The 20,291-nt window shown below is 42.9% G+C and overlaps 1 protein-coding gene across 4 annotated transcripts in view; it reads left to right on the top strand.

Moving 5' to 3' along the window:
- Positions 1 to 20,291, top strand: part of PIANP (PILR alpha associated neural protein) — a 45,708-nt gene that overhangs the window by 21,548 nt on the left and 3,869 nt on the right. For 3 of the 4 annotated variants that reach the window (XM_078384732.1, XM_020804115.3, XM_072991786.2), the window contains 4 exons: positions 804 to 1,372; positions 1,544 to 1,625; positions 8,481 to 8,705; positions 10,744 to 14,048. In XM_078384732.1, coding sequence (XP_078240858.1) covers positions 804 to 1,372; positions 1,544 to 1,625; positions 8,481 to 8,705; positions 10,744 to 10,765 — 898 coding nt within the window. In that variant the 3' untranslated portion in view covers positions 10,766 to 14,048. Of the gene's footprint in view, positions 1 to 803; positions 1,373 to 1,543; positions 1,626 to 8,480; positions 8,706 to 10,743; positions 14,049 to 20,291 lie in introns of those variants that run through there. The other variant, XR_012084179.2, reaches the window with a different exon arrangement.

Raw genomic sequence — 20,291 nt, forward strand, 5'->3', positions numbered from 1 at the left:
AGTCGCACCGTTTCATATGTGATGACCAGCAATTGTGGTAGAAAAAAGAAATGTAGGAGACCTGGGGATGGTGGGGGTCCTGGTCAAGGGGGGTGAGTTAAATCCATCAGGGTTCAAGCTCACTGTGAAGCATGGGTAGCAAGCAACTCATGGGTCGCATTCAGAAAGCCAGCTGAAGCTCCGTAAACTGTAGTTTATGACGCCATGGGTAATTATTTGAATATGAGCGTTGGATCTTAAAGGGGTGAGCACCTAGTGGGAATAAGGGAAGGGATCCCGAGGGATCCCATGGGATCTCTTACAGAAAAGGCAGAGGAGGCGTTGTTCTTGTAGAATCTGAGGAGGAACACTGCAGGACAGCCTCCTGCTGATGGTGTTGCCGCTACTTGCAGGCATCGCTGTGGTTGGAGGAAGGAGGAGAGGCTTTAAGGAGGATCGGCTGGAGGAGAACATTCTGTTGTGCCATCTCTAGGGTCAGCCCAGGGCATGTTGGTGCCTGACATGGGAAATCCAAATATGACATCCTTCTGTCTTCCCACAAATTAACACGGACCATGGTCTGGGTCAGCGTGTGACAATCTCATTCAATGAACAGAAGCTTTGCAGGAGGAGTGTGTGGGCTTTAAAAGGAGAGATTCCCAACAAAGCTTGTCCCAAATCCATCTGCCACCCCAAATGGTACCCCAAATTCCATGACCTAAGGGGAAATAGTTCCGCAGACGGGGAGTCACCAGATAAGTAACAAGACTAGTCATATTCTCTCTCTCTCTTTCTCTCTCTCTCTCTCTCTCTTCCTTCCACAGCAGTTCAGTGTTGCCCCTGACCTCTTGCTTCCGCCTGCTTCAGCTCTGGCCGTTCCTTCTTCTCGCCTCTGCAGTTCCTGCTCACAGCGCTTGGTCCCTTCGCAGCCGGGGTGCCCTGGCAGCACGGTCGCTCTGCAGCCATCGCAGCCCCCCCACCTCCAAATCTGTTTGCATCTGGGACAAGAGCCCACCCTCAGAGAAAGGATCTCCCTCCGCCTCACAGCGCCAACGCACCTTCCTTCCCAGAGGGGCCGGCTTGCGCAGCGCAGTGCGGCTGAGGCGTCAGGCTCAGGGGGGCCGGCCTGCCACCCCCTCCGGCTTTGAGGACGGCATGTCCTCCTCACAGTACCCCTGGGCCATAGTTTGGGGTCCCACAATATCAGTTGAGGATGGAGGGGATGCCAACTCTGCCAACCCAGGCTTCCCTCCTCTGGATTACACCTTTGTTTCCTCCAGTGGAGTGGCAACAGCGCAGCCTAATTCTCACTCACTTCTACACAATGAAGGGCTCAACCTGCGCCAAACGCCAGCCACGCTACGGCCCTTCCTCTTTGGGCCTCGGGGTGAAGGTAATCTCCATCTTCTTCCCTTTGTGCCTTTAGATGAGATAATGTTGACCCCTATGTTCCCTTAACAATGCTTAAAGACACACCGTAGTCTAGCAAGAAGGGGTCAGTCCTAGATAAACGGATAGATGGCTTATGTTGTTCATTGACTCTCCCTGTCTCTGTGTATTCCAGGTGTGGATCCACAGCTTTACGTTACTATTACGATCTCTGCCATCATTGTCCTAGTTGCTATGGGGATAATACTCAAATTCTGGTGAGTAGATTTTAGACTGCTGGAAAGGATCGTCCCACAAATCTATTGAAATTAAGCAAAATACCATGGGATATGGATAGGGTGTGTATGTTAGGTCGCAAAATGACAAATTCAGGTCTTCTAAAAATTCCTGGGAAGTCAATTTCTTTGGGCCTTTTTTATTCTGCAACCTTAGTCTGGGAGCTGGAAGTGCAACTAACTGCACAGGCAAATCCTTTAAGAAGTGGTCACAATCCAGAAGTCAGGTTGATGCTGTGCAGCAGTCCTAACATGGTACAGCACATGCATTCAGGTCTTGCACTGGACCAAAATAAGTACACTGCATGGTATACAGTGCAGGTATTAAAGAAGATTGCTGTGTTAAAAGTCCACAATATTTTTTATTTCACAGCAATTTAAGTACATCTCCTGTGGGCCCCTTTTCTGTCACATCTCAATTAAATTTGGATTGGGCCACATAAAATTGCACAGATCACAAGTTTGCTCTTATTACCATAGTGAAACGGAGCACGGAGGATTCTTCATGTCCAGCTCTTTAATACTGTGAGTTTCTGTTGAAGTCTTCCAGTTCGAAAAAACACTTGGAAGCTTTGAAGCAATTGATATTTGCAACCTCATAGGGACTCCTTTAGGTGTGGTCCCACACCCACTGGTACATGCGAATTTATGTGCTTGTGGTGCATGTTTTTTTTAGTACTTTTAATACTTCCAGTACTTCCTTGTGCACTATTGGTGCACTTGACTGTTGCATAATTTTTTTTAGAAGTGTCCTCTTTTTCAAGTGATTTTTTTTCAGTCAAGCCTCATTCCTGTTTCCTCTACATAACTAATTATGATTATTACAGTTCTGCGGTGTGTGACTTAGGATGTAGACAAGTGTAATCTTTGATTGCCACTACACTGGCCTTTGTGGAGTGGTCTGATGTGGTCTAAATAGGGTTATCTGAGTTTGAGGGGAGGAGCAATATGCCATTGAGTGCAATCCTCAAGCAACCCTATTTAGTTTGGCTCCTTTCACTATCAATTTCAAGTATCGTGAAGTGGCTTAATAAATGAGCCACTTCAGGGTGTCAGCAAATTCAACACTTCCTCTATTCCTCTGTGAAGGAGCAGGGGAAGTGAACTTTTTTTGTTTCTGCTAGACTATCGCTGCTGTGGTGAACCACTTAGATTAAAATTTAAAAAATCTTGTCTTTGGCTTGTGTGCAGTGCCAACTGAGAAACTGCCTGAAGCTGTGGTTTCAATTGGCAATTCACATAAAGGCGAATTTATTAAAAAAATAATTAATGTAAATGATGCAGTGCATCAGTAGTGTCTAACAGAGGCAAAAAAATTATAATTTTACTTCCTGTGCCCCTCCACACAGGAGTAGTGAAAGTGTTCATTTTGCCAATACCCTGAAGTGGCTCACTTATTAAGTCACTTCACAATACCAAAAACTGACAGCAGAAGCCTTGGCAGTATTGATGGCTGCAAGGCTAGATTTTGGACTGTTGGCAGTGATAGCATGCACTGGAAATGGATGAAACTAGAGTACTCCTACCCACACCAAAAATGTAGAAGCCCCTGATAAGGGCTGAAAAATGTGCCGTAGGGACAGTCTGGGGATGGATTGGTTTGCTCTAGATATCTGGTTGTAGGTGGGGGGAAAGCAAACCAACTCACCCCCCGCAGTACACCAAACAGTGGGACAAATACCTATCTGATCAACTCTTTTGTAAGCATCCTCACCACATTCTCTACTACTCTTCTCCAAGCAAGAGATCTAGGAGGACAAATCTATATGTTTGCATCAAAGGCCAGCTGTGGGCAGTCCTGATTGGCTAGTGCCTATGATGACACTAGCAGCTCCTCACTCCTATTTGAAGACATTTCCAACAATTTTGGCAATCTTTCCTTTGTGTGTAGTGAAGGATGAATGCACAGCCCACTAAAGCCGCCCCGAGTAGACATTGTCTAGAGGGGTGGGATAAAAATTGAATGAATGAACGAACGAACGAACGAACGAACAAACAAACAAACAAACAAACAAACAAACAAACAAACGGAAGGATTGTGGTGGCCCAGTGAAAACGAATGAGTGTGGCATGCAAAAAAGTTCCTTGTTCTATCCTCAGAATCTGTAGGTAGAGCTGTAAGACACCCCCACCGGAGAGACTCTTGGTCCATGATCAGATAGTGTTTACTGCCAGTCAGTGTGAACAGTACAGAGCTATACAGATCAATAGTCTGAAACATTACTTTGTTGGACAATGGCTCCCACAATCTCCGAGTCTAGAATTTGGGAATTGTCCAAAAAAGGTAATAGTAACTTTCTCAGGCTCTGAAATAAAGACTGGGTGGTGGTGGAAGGGTAAAAAGGGTAGCTGAACTGGATGGCAAGAATGCCTCTTTGAAATGCAGGGGTGAGAAACTGAGAGAGAGGTGAGCCAACCTTGCAAGTGGAGCACCCAGGGACATTTCTCTTTTATGCCTGTCTGCACCTTTAATGCCGTCTGTATCTATCCAAGACACAAAGTAAGTTGTTGATGGTTTGGTTTTCTCAGCCATCACAGTTAAGAGCCGGTTGAAGGGATTCTTCTCAGACACATTGGTTTTATTTATTTTGGCTTTCCCATCAGTTTGTTATAAAAGCACCATAAACTATTTGAAGCATTGGTGCTCACACTTTAAGTGTCAACATAGCTCTAAAAGTAGGTTTCCTGGCTTGTCATCTTCTCTTCCCAGTGCTAACAGGCGAGTGAAATGATTCAATTTTTTATCCTAGAAGACAGCTTTAAAACCTGTCTTTGCACATGCCATCTTTTCTTTTCATATAGCTTTAAAAGATGTACTTGGGACATAACCCATCTTGTCTTTCCAGAACTCACAGACAAGAGAAACAATCCTCTTTCCCCCCCCCATACTGGATTATTCCCAAGACATTAATTCATACCCATTTATGCAACCACTTATGCATGAAGAAACAAATTATATGTGAACCCATCAGATGGGAGGCGTGAGGTAGGGCATACAACCTGGCTTGCTGGTTGTCACATCTTGTGTATATAAAATTAAGAATGCTTTGGCTGACTGTCCATAATTCTTTGAGTAAGTCGACAGCGCCATTTTCACTTAAGCTGCTTGTTTAAATCAGAGTTTGGAAAAGTTGTTAAGGACCACAGCTTCCCACATTCCCCAACTAGCGTGGCTATGATGGGTGAGATACACCGAGGTTGTAAGTGAACAGGTAACTTTTCCAAACTTTGGTTCAAACTATGTAGGCAGCCTAAACATACATACCAGGCTGTTGAGCTATATGATCCAACTCACTATGAAATTTCCTGCTGCTGTGTAAGATATTATACAGTAAATGCATCTGAGGTTGTCCTTAGCCACCAGCTGTTCCCAGGTTCCTCAGATCAAAGGTAGGATGAATGAGCAAATGAGCAATCCCACATCCATTATGGGATTCTTCTTCTCCACCCTACTCTGGAACCCAAGACCAGATTCAGCCAATCTGATATCATCATATCAATATCCTCAATGCCAGCACAGCTCAGAGAAGGAAAGAGAAAGGTGTTTCTTGCCTCACCCCCTACTTCTATAGATCCTATTGCAGCTCTAACTTTCCTTAGGTACCTGAATTTTTGAAACGAGTGCCGAACTTGGCAATTTTTTTTCAGCTGTATCAAGCAAAGCCCATCCCCAGAGTTCGGGACATAGAGAGGAACCAGTTGTGGACACCCCAGAGCAAAGAAGGGCAGTCATGTGGCCAGAGGTCACATGCCTTAGAGCAGGGCCAGAAGAAGAGTGCCACGCCAAGCCTGGGAGAAGTGGATGGTGACCTGACAACACATATATTCAATGTTCAGACAATGATGGCCAAGGCACTAATGGCTTCTGTACCTAAAGTCAGATGTATCTAGCAAAAGCTGCGACTCTATGCAACACTAGAAACCTTGTACAGGTATTTCACGCTAGGGACTCTGTATGGATTTCTCTAGTGCCTGGAGCAGGTGCTGAGTACAAGCTGCATTGATTTCAGTCCAGTGGACATAATGTTAAATAATGTAGCTCCCTTCCTTGTGGGCCACTGCAATATTTTAAAAGGTACAGTGCAAAAGTGCAAACTCAGGAGCTTTCGTTTATTTCTTTTATGAGCGTCATATCTTATCTTTCTCCCCAAAATGGGACTCAGGGCAGCGTATAGTAATACTGATTAGGAATTCAGTTGAAACTCAAAACAAAGATCAAATATTTAAACAGAATCAAATCAATAGTAAAAATTTAAGCCACACATCTTAAGGGAAATTACAGCAGCTAGCTGGAAACTAGTCTTTTCCTCAGCAGATGGCTAGTTGCCAAAAAGGCTGCCTGAATGAAGAAATCTTCGCCTGCCAGTGGAAAAAAACCAGGGAAGGGGCCAGCCAAGCCTCAGAGTTGCTTTGAGTGACATCCCAGTGTGAGTCTTTCTGTAACAGCACAGATACTGTATAGCCTCCCCATAAAATGGCAGGCAAGAAGTGTAGGGAATGGTGGGAGGGTATTTTTCCGCTTCCCCCCCCAACCCTGGCCCACTTCCAAAGGGAAAAATGGACTCATTCTGTCAAAAGGAGGGGAGCACACAATCCCCCCCCCCAATAAAAATAAGGTAAGGGAAAATGATTAGCCGAGGTTTCTGTAATGGTGCCACATCTGTTACTGTTTAGTTTGTTAATAGCATCAGGCTTCAGAAACACTCCCATACAGCCAGAACGCACCCTTGCTTCTGAAAATAAAGCAAGGAATAATAAATTTTAAAGGTGATTAAATGGTACAGGCTTGAACAGAAAAGTGTTTTATAAAATATACAAGGCATTGTACAACCTCACCACCACAGTACCAAAAAAAAAATAAAATCCAATATAGACAATGTAACTGAGAAGCAGCGATCCTTATGATAATGATACCTAGGGAAGGTTCTCTCAAACCTTTTTTTTCATTTTTACTTTATGGTTATTACAACCACAGGCCAGCCATGTCCGATATACAAAACTAAAATACATTAGCAAATCTTATACCCTGTTTCCCCTAAAATAAGACCAAACCTGAAAATAAAGCCTAGTAGGATTTTTCAGGATGCTCGTAATATAAGCCCTACCCCAAAAATAAGCCCTAGTTAAGAGAAACCCCACCCTCCACCATTGTGCAGCAACCAGAATAAGATGACATGACTGTATTTGAATAAACATAGATTGTTGTACATGAAAAAATAAAGCATCCCCTGAAAATAAGCCCTAATAAGTTTTTTGGAGCAAAAATTAATATAAGTCCCTATTTTATCTTCAGGGGAAAAGTGTAGTATTTACAAGCAATACAGAGCAGACTAAAATTCAAATTGCAGTGAAGTGTAAGTTTCTAATCTGATTACTGCCATGATTTCATCATCTCTTTTCTTATTATGCAGAAATTTGCAGCCTTAGGTGTGATTTCACTTAAGGAATCAGAGATGTAAAATTTATTGGGTCTTGCAGCCAATGTTTAATGAAACTGCTAAAGAGAAAAGAGGGATAAAGATGTTGTAGGGAGGGCTTTCTTGAGCAAAGAATTCCAAAGAAATGGCGCAACGGCCATAGCTTTCCCTTCCTGCTCCAGGCTGGTGCCCACCTTTCTTTTGGAAAGGAGGGACTATAAAGTACCCATGCCACCTTGCCAGTCTTGGAGAGGGCTCAAAGGCTCTGCTTAGGCAATTGACTTCTAGGTCAGAAGGAGGAGAAGGAACCATTTGCCAGGTCATTTACTTTCAGCTACAATCCTGCAGGCACCTTGGCTTACTTCCTCAGCCAAATCTCAACACACTAGTTGGTATTACAGCAATTTTATACAGTGAAATGTCTGACTAGAAAGTAGTGGCTCAGACATTACTTCACCTCCACGTGGATTTTGTGTTCTCTGGCAAGGGTACAAGTGGACATTTAATCTCCTTAGAAATGAAAAGTATACTTAAAGTGCAACTTCCCTCCAATAGCAATAAACAGACTTATGGCATCTTAAAGACTAGCACATTGTGTCCAGCATAAAGTGTGCGCCAGATCAAACTAGTTGTCCTTTGTGATGCTACAAGACTCTTCGTTGTCTTCGCTTCAACAAATAAACAAGGCCACTTCACCCCAAATATTCTTTGGAACAGGCATAAAACCAGTGGTTTCCAACCCTGAACAATCCAAATGTTCTTGGACTGCAACCCTCAGAAATCCCAGCCAGGTACAGCTAGTAGTGAAGGCTGCTGGGAGTTGCAGTCCAAGAACCACCTGGGCTACCCAAGGGTGGGAACCACTGACCTAGAGGAAATATGTTCCTGAGTACCCTGAAACAAAGTTAATTAGTGTATAAGAGACAGTCCTCTTCAAAGGAAGCTTCTTTCATTAGGGCTGCAGTCTCAGGAAATTTCTGTGCATCTCCAGGTCTTCAGAAGGTTTGACAGATCTCAGGGTGAGCAGCGTCAGAAGAGAATGTTTGTATGAGATAATTTTAAAGCTTGGGGCCTCCATCTTCATTCATTCATTCATTCCCAGCTGGTACTACAAGCACACTGGCTTGCTGGATAGGTGTTCGCATGTGTGCCACACATATTATATTTGTGGGGGAGGTTGTGCAAGAAATCTACATTGTCTGTCTCAGTCTGTCACACACGTGCACACAGAGACATTATTTTGCTCATCCCCTGTGGTGTCCTGACGGCCTGCCCTTGTGAGTTCACAAGTACCTGCCTTCCATCTCCCAATTTGGGCCCTGAAATCTCCAGGAGTGGGAAGCTGGCAACCTGACAACTCAACCTGTTGTGACATTAATACCTCCCTCCTTCTCCCCTCTCCCCCCCGGTCCTCCTGCAGCTGGGACCGTAACCAGAAGCGCCGTCACCACTCCAGCCAGCAAACTGGATTGCAGCAGGGTAGCCAGCAGCCTCTGACTGACCTGTCGCCGGCTACCGTCAGCATCCTGGGGCCCTACAACGATTCACCCGTTCCTATGCCAGAGATGGCAGAAACTGGACCAGTCCTGGAAGGCATGGAGAAGCTTGAGGGACTAGGGAAGACGAGTGCCTTCCAGCTCAACAGGTAAGTGACCCTGTTATGAAGATAGAGGTGGAGAAGGATGTGGCTTGACACCAGGAGGGCTCAAAGGGAAAATTAAATGAGTAACAGAGCTGAGGAAATCAAGGGAAGACAAGCGGTCTAGCTGTGCCCTGGGTCTGTACGATACCTTACTTTTTAGTGATGCCATGGACAGCCCATGTGATACACACAGGCTAAATAAGAGTGGCAGTTCTATTGCAGGACTCCCCTTTTGTGCCTGGGAAAAGCAGTTCTTCACTTAGACAAAGCAGCTGTTGTAAACCCCTCACGGCTCAAGACAACCCTTTTCCTCATCGAAGGTGCCTCCCCATTTCATGGACTTTTTCTCACCTTCTGTCTTTCTGCATCTTTAGTTCTTTGGGGCTCTGCATTTTAATTTTGTATCCCCGCCTGCCCCCTGATATGAATGGTGATGTCTAACAAAATCCACCCTCCACTACCATGACTTTGAAAGTTTGTTGAGGCTTTAACAATCTGCTCTGGGCTGGGAGCATCCGCCTTGCAATGGAATACAACACGGCCGTAATTAACATCTCGGGAGGACGACTAGATTGAGATGTCTAGAGATTGAATGCATCTGGTGCTCTGCTCTCATTTTAGCTGGAAGACATAAACCTGGTATCCAATCAAAAACTAACAGATGAGGAGGGAGAGGGAATTGTCTTGGCATGCCTGTGTATAGCGGAACTACTCTCTCCATGTGTGTGTTTAAAAGCACAATCTAGATCGATCTGCTCCTGGGAACTGGAGGAGGAGGATATGCAAAGACTTAAGAGAAAATGATTTTAAAAAAGTGAAATCCAAGTATCATGGAATGATGGGGCATCACTAAAGGGAAGCCAGCCGTCATGTGCCTGCCCCTTTAGAAAAGAAAACAATCTTGGTGACTGCTCCTGCAACTAGAATGTTACAGCATAATGCTTCAAAAGTAATAATGAACTTTAAAAGTCAGGGTCACAGAAGGGAGAATTTTGTTATTTGTTGTCATTCCTATCAACATCAAAGGCCAATGGGTGCCTGCACAACAGACACAACCATATTCAGGCCCCAGTAGCAAGTGCTGGGCCACTTGGACGAACTGCATCTTCTCAGATGCACATTGGCACATAAAAAAAGCATTGTTCTCCACCTGGCCCACTGTTCATTCCATACTGGCCTCACTGGTTAACTTCAAGTCAGACTCGAAAGCAACACTACCATCACACAAACATATGACTTTGAAAATAAAGCATCAAGGAATAGGAACCTCATTTGCAGGTAGGTAAAAAAAATGCCTTCTTAGTCTCGAAGGCTGAAGACTTCTACTGAAAATAATACATTTGGTATTGACATAGATGATATCCCTTCAGTAGAAGTCTCAATTTTGAAGAGATCTGCAGCAAATGAAAAACAGCAGCAGCAGCAGCAGCAGCAGCAGCAGCAGCAAAAAAAAGTAGGACTGCAAGAAGACTTGGTCTGTTTTGATCTGTGGATTAATTCTGAGCATAGTAGATTTTAGTGGGGAGATAAGCTGCCTTACTGTGAGTGGAGAGTAACCTACACACACACATACGTTTGTTGAGGGGACCCTGCCCTACTCCCTACACGTTAGTTCCACATCCTGAAGTAGGCCACATTCCCTATCCTAGTGTGCAAGAGATAATAGGCCCGGCTTCCGCCCATCAGCAGAATGACGGTTGTATGGAAAGGAAAGTCACAGTAAGGCTCTTGAAGTTTTGATCATATGCAAACCCATTTAAATGTAATCAGCCAAAAGGGCAGAGTATTAATCAAGTACAATTTGTTCTCCCGAAAAGGATCTCTTGGAAAGGATGCCGTGGAGTGGTTTAGAATGAAGTAGAGCGGAGGGGTGATCTCCTCAAGGCCCCACACCCTGTGACTTTAGAACAACCCCAGATCAAGTGAAACAGGGCTACCCTTCTCCTGAACACCGGTGGTGATATTTTCTATATTTGCATTTATATATACATATATTTGTCTCTTTCTTTTTCGTACCCATCCATTTTTTTCCCTCATCCAGGATTCCGCTGGTGAACCTGTGACTGTGTCAGAAGCCGTGGGGCCTGGGCTCCTTTTGCGGCGCGAGACCAAATGCTGAATCTGTGGGGGAACTACAGAGAACTGGCAGCCTTCCAATTAGCCCCGTCATCCTGTGAGTGTGGTGCTGCCACCCCTCCTGACACAGCAGCAGACGTCTTGTAGATCCCTTTGTGCCATGACTGTCCATCATCCTTGCAGGCCCAGCCCAACGGTAGATGATGAGCTGAGGTGCCACCTGCCAGGCTGGGCTTCCCAGTGGGCCCTTATTACTCCAGGGGGTGGCTGGGCAATCTGACATGAACAGAGGGGCCAGGAGGCAGAAGAAAAAAAGAGCAAGAGCTGTTAGCGTCATAGTCACCTCAAAACTATGTACTCTACATCCAGTACATACAGTATACATAAAGACACACATACAGACATACACATTCATTTCTTCTTAAGCATGCTTGTGATCCGGGGCAGGATACTCTTGAGTCTCTCCATCTCTCCCATCCATAGCCCTTTTCCACATTATGTGATTGAAGAGCCAGCCCCTTTTTTGCAGACAGGTTGAGGGGAAGCCACCTCAAAACTGTATACCTGGGAGGAGTATCGGACAGACAGCAATAGCAGAAAACTGATATCTCTCACAATGTTATCCAGTTCCCCATGACCTGCTTCCCGACAAATCCACCTTCTTTGGAACTGCTATCCTTTTTTTACTCCAGAAATGCCACCGTTAGTGGAGATAAACCTTAACTCCAGTAGTAGCTACAAGCAGTTCCCAACTGAGCTTTCTAAGGGCTTCTTAACCTACAACTTAAACACTTCCTGGTTGCAGATGCATCCTGAGAAGCCAAAGTGAGGGATGTGGTGTGCTCTCAGATTATTGTCTCTCAATCATGCCCAAATAATTAATGCACAAGTAACTTTTATTCAGTAAAAACCCTGAGCAAGACACAAAGCAGTGTTAATTAAAAGTTTCCTTCTTACAGGTTCACAGCCAGTTAGTATTTCTGGATGAACAACCACACAGGATTAGCAGTGAATAGCTGTTAGTCCCTCAAGTACTACATCTTAAATGTGCCAATGATGAAAAGGGAACAGAAACAGGCAGTACCGGTAAATGGATGTAGACCTATAAAGAGGAAGCTTTGAATTAACATTGCTATGGAGCTTTACTGAACAGGACATAAATATTACAGGACACATTGAACAGTGGGAAAAAGCTTTGCTGGATAATATAGTACTATTATTAAGTGCACATGTGGAACTGCTGCTTACATCTAATTACAGAATAATTATTATTCAGCAGCAATGATACACTGCAATGTGGAAGTATTCCATGCAATTTTTTTGGTCCCCCTTCCTCCTTTTCCAAACACACCATTCTGGACTTGTTTACACAGCCCATAAAAACAATTACTGCATTTTTTTTAAAAAAAAGCATAAACCACAATCTTTCAAGTATTCCAGATTCCTCATAACCATTAATTTGGATTTAGTACTGAAACGTTTTTGAACTTTGCTCTCTCGCTTATCTTGCAAAAACAAACAAAGCAAAACTCCTAACAGTTTCCGTCTCCTGACTAGGTTCAAGGGATTGTGACTGGGCATCACAATAGTGCTGATCCAATCCAGTTCAGAGAAAATAGTGATTTAAAAGTGATTTAAATTAGTTATAGCAACTCACTTATCCTATGACTAGAACAAGGACATCCAACACAATCCCAAACACTTGGATTCCGACTTAAGTTTTCTCTGAGCTCAATGGGACTTACTCTGCAGTAGATGTTTAGGAGAACAGCCACTTCTTTTTGCTTCTCACAGAGGAAAAATAAAAGTTATATGGGAATCTTTATAATTAAAAAAAATACAAAACACATATATTTTAATGAACACAGAGCTTGGAACATTATTTTTTAAAATTAGTTTGTGACTCATAATAATTACATACTTTTTTTTAAAAAAAAATGCATTAATATTGCTTGTGGCTTATTATTTGAGGATTAAAATGTAAATAACATCATGAGCCGGTACCCTGTTTATGCTGTGCTTCTGTTTCTCCACACAATATCCATTTTGGAGGTGGAGATTATGGAAAATGCCCATTAACACAAGTAGGGCTTCTGCTATTGAATATTTCCTTAAGTACGTTCTGTTACTCATCAGCCATTCATATAACAGAGTGTTGCATGAGCCAAAAGAAAACAAAAGATCCTGCTGGTCTGAAAGTCTAGTAGAATCTTAAAGATAAAATCATTCTATTTGGCACAAGCTTTTGTGGACTGCAGGACTGCTTCAAGACTTTGTACATCCATGGTGGGCTACAGTTCCGCAAAAGCTGGCTGAAGAGCTCAGTGGTTTAGGTATCTGGGTTGGGAGTTTGATCCCCCACTCATGCGTGCCTATAAGTAGAGCCAGCCTGTTTGACCTTGGGCAAGCTTCACAGTTCCAGGATGCCTGAAGGAAGAAATGGCATGTATTCTCTACCTGGAAAACCCTGAAAAGGGTCACCATATGTCAGGATTCATTTGACAGCTCATGATGATGATGATGATGATGATGATTTTTCTGCAGACACTCTGGGACTCTTCAGCTGGACCAAGGCTACACATGCTGGTCGAGTTCCTGGCTGCAGAGGCAGAGGACAGGAAGTATGCCCTTATTACTTCACCCTTAATATACTCTTGGTAATATTATTTTTAAGATGGCACTACCAACCTCTGATTAACAGTTATTCAAAGCAATTCTTTTCCTAAATCATGTAAATCTCTTTAAACTCTTCTGATATGGAACAGAGCCATACCAGAGTGCCGAGATACTGTTGTGCTTTAATTTCAGAATTCTTAAGTAAAAAACTGCTCCTGCTTTCATGCAATCTGGGTCATGTTGATAACAATGCTATGGGGTCTTGGAAGAATGTAGCCTTCATGGTGCTCGGTTAGGTGAAGCCCTGATCAAGAACCAGAGTTATTGGAACCTCTGGTGGTGAGGAAAAGAAAGGATATGGGATGCGCCATGGGGGGCGGGGGCGGGGGGGCGGAGGTGGAGAGAGACCTGTCTTGGGTCCTTTTAAGGAGAAAGGTGGGGCACAACGTATTTTAAATAAATAAAGATTAAATAAGAGTGAGATTTCTGATAACATCTTGCTGCAACATACAGTGCTCCATATTCCAAAGTGGTATACAACATTTGTGAAAGCAGAGAGAGGAAAAGGCACAAATAGATGATTCGGGGCTAGCGTATACATGCCCATTATAACTTGAGAGCACAGACAAGTTCAATCAGAGGATTATCCCCCATTCTTTTTGAAGGAGTAGGCAGTTTGGTGCCTCAGTCTCACAAAATGCTTATCCCTCGCGTCTAACATTTCACCATACCATTTAGCTGTCATGCTAACAACCATTAATACAGTCTATCCTTATGGCTTTTTCTAACCCCCCTTAAAAAAACAACAACACGACACTACCTTTTGTAGCACCCAACTCCTCTGCTCTTCAGTAGCAAGGAATTAATTCATTTATAATAAGCTGTTCTTTATTTGTTTAAAACAGTTTACTGCATCCTTCCATGAAGTCAGGTTCCAAGGCAGTATACAAAGATGTTGATCATTTCTTTTAAAAACATACACGGCAGAATAAAACATGAACACCAGATAATCATAATAAGAAACAGCATATAAACATACCCAGGCAAACTAAGGGATGAATTAATTAAATGTGTGGGTAAATAAAAACATCTTGATTTTTTCCTAAGGAACATAAGTGTGTGAGTCTCTTGTAGGAAGGAAGGAAAGGAGGATGGACTGCGGCAGTCTAAAATCCAGCAGTTTTCTTTGACTTTCATGGACTGGTCTGTTCAAACTTGCACCTACAAAGTGTGCTGCCATCCATGAAAGCTTCTGCCAAATCAAATCCGCTAGTCTTTGAGTTGCCACAAGATTCTTCGTTACTTTTAAGGTTGTTGTTTAGGGAAGGTCTGCTTCTTTCTGATTACACTGATTCTGAACATGCTTCTGATTAGGAAGGCCCTTGAAGGAGCTCCTCGGCAGGAGATTGTCAAGACATGGGCATGCTTCTAAAAAGGCGGCGCATTTCTTGAACTACAGCATTTCCCATAAAATAAAACTACTTACCTGCCATCCCTCATCAGATCTCTCAACTTTTCTGCCTTTTAAAAACGAATGAATTATTAATTCACTCACAACAGCAAGGCAAACATGTATGTTGATGGATTCTGTACCTCCTTTATAGAATTACCTTCCATCATGCAAGGAAAATCTGAGGAAGTGCTGTCCTAGATCTGATATTCCTGCTTTTTTGCTACCTAGGGTAGGAAGCATCTAGTGGTAGTTCTCCTCTTTCTTCTAATCACACAAGATTAGGTTTTTTTTAAAAACAAACAAAACACGTTTCAGCTTTCAATACAAGACCTCTACCTTCCCTAAGCCATAGAAAGATGTTTTATGACCCAGTCATAAAACAGCCTGTACAAAGCGAGAGGTTACTAAATTACTCATTATGCAGATTTCCTGCTCTTCCTTCATGGAACTCTGGTCAACAGACAGTTCCAGGTCCCATTTTCCTCGCAATTCCTCATAATTCTGATAAGTAGACTAGACTAGGAGAGTGTGAGTGGCGCAAGATCACCCAGCAAGCTTTATAGGGAGTAGAGACTGAACCTTTTAAGGTCCAGATCCACCACTCTAACTGTTAGTTATGTTTCTTTCTCATTTGCAATACTATGCTGGCTCTCTTCACGGTAATTTTTTTTCTTTTTAAATGAGGAGAGAACTTACATTCCAGACTGCTTCAACTATTTAGAACACAGGAATGCATATTTACTTAAAAGCTTATTTCCTTTTGAGCTTCACACCTTCAGGTGTTCAAAGGAGGGGCCTGCTGAACCATTAGATTGAATAATTTGAGTTGTCCTGGCTGACTGGGGCTCTACCAGCTCTTTAACTAATCCACCTCTATGGGAGGTCTGCCATCTCTCCCTTTCTTGTTCTTTTTTCATTGCATTTTGCCTCAATGTAGAACTGCTATAAAGCATTTAAAATGTTCTAATTGTGCTGAAACTGCTCTTCTCCCCTCCCCTCTAGTATTCAAGAGACTTACAGCAATCATACCAAAAAACAGGGAAGCTGTAAGGCCAAGCTCCCGATGGATACTATCACGCACGCCCCTGTGGACAAACGGGCTAGCAGTTTTTGCGTTTTGCAATATCTGCTCCTTGCACCACCAATTGTGCAACTGGGACCCAACTGAAAGCGCAAAGGGCACCAGCAAAATAATAGGCTTGATAACTGCCTTTATGTGCTTAGTGACTCCAAAAGGAAATATAAAATCCAGTTTAAAATAACCAGCATGAAAATAATAAAAAACAACAACAACCAATTGCTAAAAACCCAGAGAAGTAAAGCCTGCTGTGTTTGGTGTCTGAAAGCTAATTAAGTTGCCATCAAATAGCAGATAGGTCAGGGGAAACAAAAAAATTTTTTTTAGTAAACTGAGAAGACTCTGGTTCCTGCCATCACACATGAAACATTACAGATCACTGTGTCTACAAAGTAATTTACTTTAAATAAAATGTAGGAAACTCAGGTTCCTGAAGATCTAAATTATCTTGATATGAAGTTTGCTGCTTGATTTGATTTGATTTGAGAATGCAGATGTGGCCAAGTTACGAAGTTAAATCTTCTGCCCTGCTGCTCTATCTTGGTTAAGAAGTACAGTAAGACTAAGAAAAATGCTTACGGAGTGGTACACCAGGAAGGACCATATTTTACACATCATCTGACGTCCATAGAGGAGCCCCATACGACACTGCAAGGAAGGGGCCATAGCCTTCTGTTGAACCAAGTCCTGAATTATTTATTTATTTATTTATTTATTTATTTATTTAATTTATATGCCGCCCACTCTACCCAAAGGTCTCTGGGCGGCTTACAACAATTAAAATTAGCAGCTGATCTAAGGACACTCACCGTACAGGAGGGGCTGTTCGGTAGGGGCATTCCAGTGCTCCCTCTTGCCCTTGATGGCAGTCTCTCCATTTTCTCTGTATGGAATCCTGAACACAAGGATCCCTTTGTAGCTTTGGGGTTTGCCCTTCTTTTTTATTGAATTGCAGTCCTCCTTAAAAGGAGCGAGAACATATCCTTTTCTCATTTCTTGCAAGATGTATGCCTATATTCTTGCTATATTGCTGCTATGTAACATCAGAGTTTCTTTTTCTTTTCTTTTTCTTCCTTATTTGCCTGCTTTTGTTTATTTCAACCCCTTCCCCCCTGCCCATATATATACATCAGGAGATGTCTTATATACCAGAGATATATATATTGTATGGGCATAGACTTGCAAAGTCGCATGACTTTGAATTATTCATCTATGTATTTTTTGGTCATTTATTCTATGCCACCCTTGAGTAAAAATATTTTCAAGGCAGTTCACAGTGCAGAAATAATACTACAAAAATTGTTCCTATGAGAGTTGGTCACAGTGACCTTCAACTGGATTGGAGCAATAATGTGAAACTTTTCTCCTGGAAAACATAACTGTTCACAGCTTATCACAACCTCAAATTGTGGTCTCATCTAGACAGAGCATTTGTTCCCCTTTATGTATCTGATGTTTACTGATATCATTATCTTACCCATCATTCAGATACTGCAAGGCTTAAATCATTCAGTGATGGCCATGCATCATGTGACTGCAAATTATTCAGTGATCTAACCGGAGCATAAGTAAAGATTGTGCGATTATGCCTTCAGTTCCAACAGTGGCAAAGGATGAGAAAAGTATTGGGTTTGTTTGTTTTTAACTATGTCTTCTAGGTGACCCCCCCCCCTTCACTTTATATTGGAAGAAGAATTAAGGTAGCAAAAGCGTCTCCATTGGAAGCTTTCAGTTTTGGAGCAATCTACTAAAACCATAACAAGAAAAATCCAGCAGAGAAGATCATTTCTAAAAGATGTTTTCAAGATTTTAAAGTTGATTTTAAAAAAAACCCAACAAATTTCCAAAGTGAGTTAGTAAGAAGTGTCAGTTCTGACTGGAAGCTTTCAATTGAATGGCAATCTACAAAACCATCACCACAGTGAAAAATCCAGCAGAGAAGATCATTTTTAAAGTGTTTCTTCCAGACTTTTGGAATATATTTGAGCGATCCCTTGACGAGGGGCTGATTTCTTAAAAAGAAATGAAGTTAGGTTTTAAAAATACATGTGGACTAAAGATCAATTTGCACTCATTAGGCATCAGCTGGCTTAAAAGAGGGAGGGGGGGAAATGCTCTGTCTGGATAAGCCTCAAATAGATTGTTGTGAGCCAGTTACAGGAAAAACAACGAGAGGCGAAAGACCTAAAGAAAGGGAGAAAAATGAAGGGGCAGCAATGATGTGGTATGTGAAAGGTAGAGATGGCAAAGGTGATGTGGGATTTATGAAGGAGGAAAGAAGTGCATCATCTTACCTGCATCAGATGGACATTACTGCCTTTTCATCTGGCTCTTTTTTGAAAACTCCCATGTCTTCTCTTTCTCCTATCCCAGCTCCTTCCCAGTGTGGCTACTTCACCTGTGACAAATTTCCTAAGCAACTGTTGCTTCAATGTAGGAAATAGCTGTCAGCTGTGGTAGTGAAAGCGAGCAGCCAGATAAGTATTGAGTTAGGGTCAAGAATAGAAGGGAGTGTACTCAATGGGCAAGTTTGGAAGTGAAGGTCTGAAGCTACAAAAAGCCAAGACCAACAGTACCACCCCAACTATTTATGACGTCGTCACATGCAATGAAGGCCCATATTGCTACATGTGCATGCCACAGAAGTGCACTAGCAGTTGAGGCTGCTTGTAGCAAAACAAAGGTTTCTGCCTTTGTAAGATCCATCAGTGTATATGATGTTTTCCTCATGTTGGAAGGGGGTAACTGTACAGAACAAAGACAGGAAATGTCCTGGAACCAAGGAAGGCTTTGTTGGCTGCGCTCTTTTGCTGCTACCGCTGCTGCAGTTGCTGCTGCATTTCTCTCCCTCTGGCAGCTCTCTGTGGTGTTAACAGGACCAAAAGGAAGAGCCAGGGTTTGCATGGCAGTGACTGCGACAGCATCAGAAGGGGATTTTGATGATTACATAGCTTTGGCAGCTACCCCATAGCTACTGCTTTTGGAGCAAAAGAAGGAAGAGTTCTGTCATTTCTTCTGTAATTTCAGTGACATGGTTTTGGCAGCCGTGGCAAATGAGCAAGACAAATGGGGCTGCCTACAGGTCACAGCTTGCCTACTTCCTGGTATGGAACATACGTCACGTGCAGGATCTCTCTGTGTCTTGTCCTTCCCCAGTTCCCGTGTGCACTGTTATGATATATTTTTGTAGGGTTCTCTTTTCCTTGTGGTAAAAATTCTTAAATTCTTGTGGGATGTTTTGTTTTGACATTTTTAAAATAAATCTCTGGAAAAATACCCAAAGTTTATGGCTGGTATTTACTGTTGATTGGTCTGCCTGATTGATGTGAACGGGCCTGTCCCCATCCCCCCCCCCCCCCCCCCGCTGATGTTAATGTTTCTTAATGACAGGTAGTGGCCATTTGATGTCTCTAAATAGGAGCTAATTGTTGGAAGATGGTCTCTTGATACAGAGGTACCTCTGGAACATTTGACATTGGAAAGCCATCAGTCTCTGGGAAAGGGGACGCCTCCCATTCCCTATAGCTAAAAGAAAGAAGAATGAATGTGAGTGTGTGTGTGAGAGAGAGTGTGTTAGGAAGCCATTTTGGAAGTGCCTGAGTGGAGAGCTAGTTGGAGGCTGGCCACATTCTGCGCAAGCTGCCTTGCCCTGGAGATTTGAAATAAGGGAGCAGGTCTGCTGCCTTGTAGGACTGTGTATGCTGCTTGCCTCGAGTAATGTTCTGCTTTTATATTTACTAATAAATCAAACTTTACTTTAAAAAAAAGTCCATTAGCCTCCACTGTTTTCTGCTCCAAGGGAAGCCAGACCTGAAGCCTCTTCCCACTTGGGAAAGAGGGGATTGAGTAAACCGTACATTGTTTCTTCACAGCAAGAAACCTGTCTAAAGAGCCAGCTGGGGAAATCTTAAGTCATTGCTTCGCTTATTAGCTCTCAGCAAAAAAAAAAAAAAGAAAGAAAAAAAAAGAAAAAGAAAAGAAAAAAAAAAGAAAAAAAAAGATAAATGACTGCAGTCCTGTATGGACATAAGTGGGCAGTTATGTATTATCGAATTCAGATTAGGCTTATTTCTGAGTAGGGTTGAGTAGAAAGTTCATTCTCTTATTTGGTTGCTTCTGGGCCCCTTGCTTGTGTCTAGCACATATAGTCCACGTGGAGACTCTCTTATGCTCATATTGCCAGACAACTCTGTAGGGCTTGGACGGGGGCTTTTTGCTACCCAGGGTGAAAAATCTAAATGGCATATTCCTTCCTGCCAGTTTGTAGGAGATAAATCCCACAGAGAAGTTCTGCTACACAAGCTTTGTGGCAGATCTTCCTGGTGGGTTGTGCTCCCCAGGCTGCCTCTGTCTGTCTCCTACTTTA

Source organism: Pogona vitticeps, chromosome 2, assembly GCF_051106095.1.
Source record: "Pogona vitticeps strain Pit_001003342236 chromosome 2, PviZW2.1, whole genome shotgun sequence".
NCBI lineage: Eukaryota > Metazoa > Chordata > Lepidosauria > Squamata > Agamidae > Pogona > Pogona vitticeps.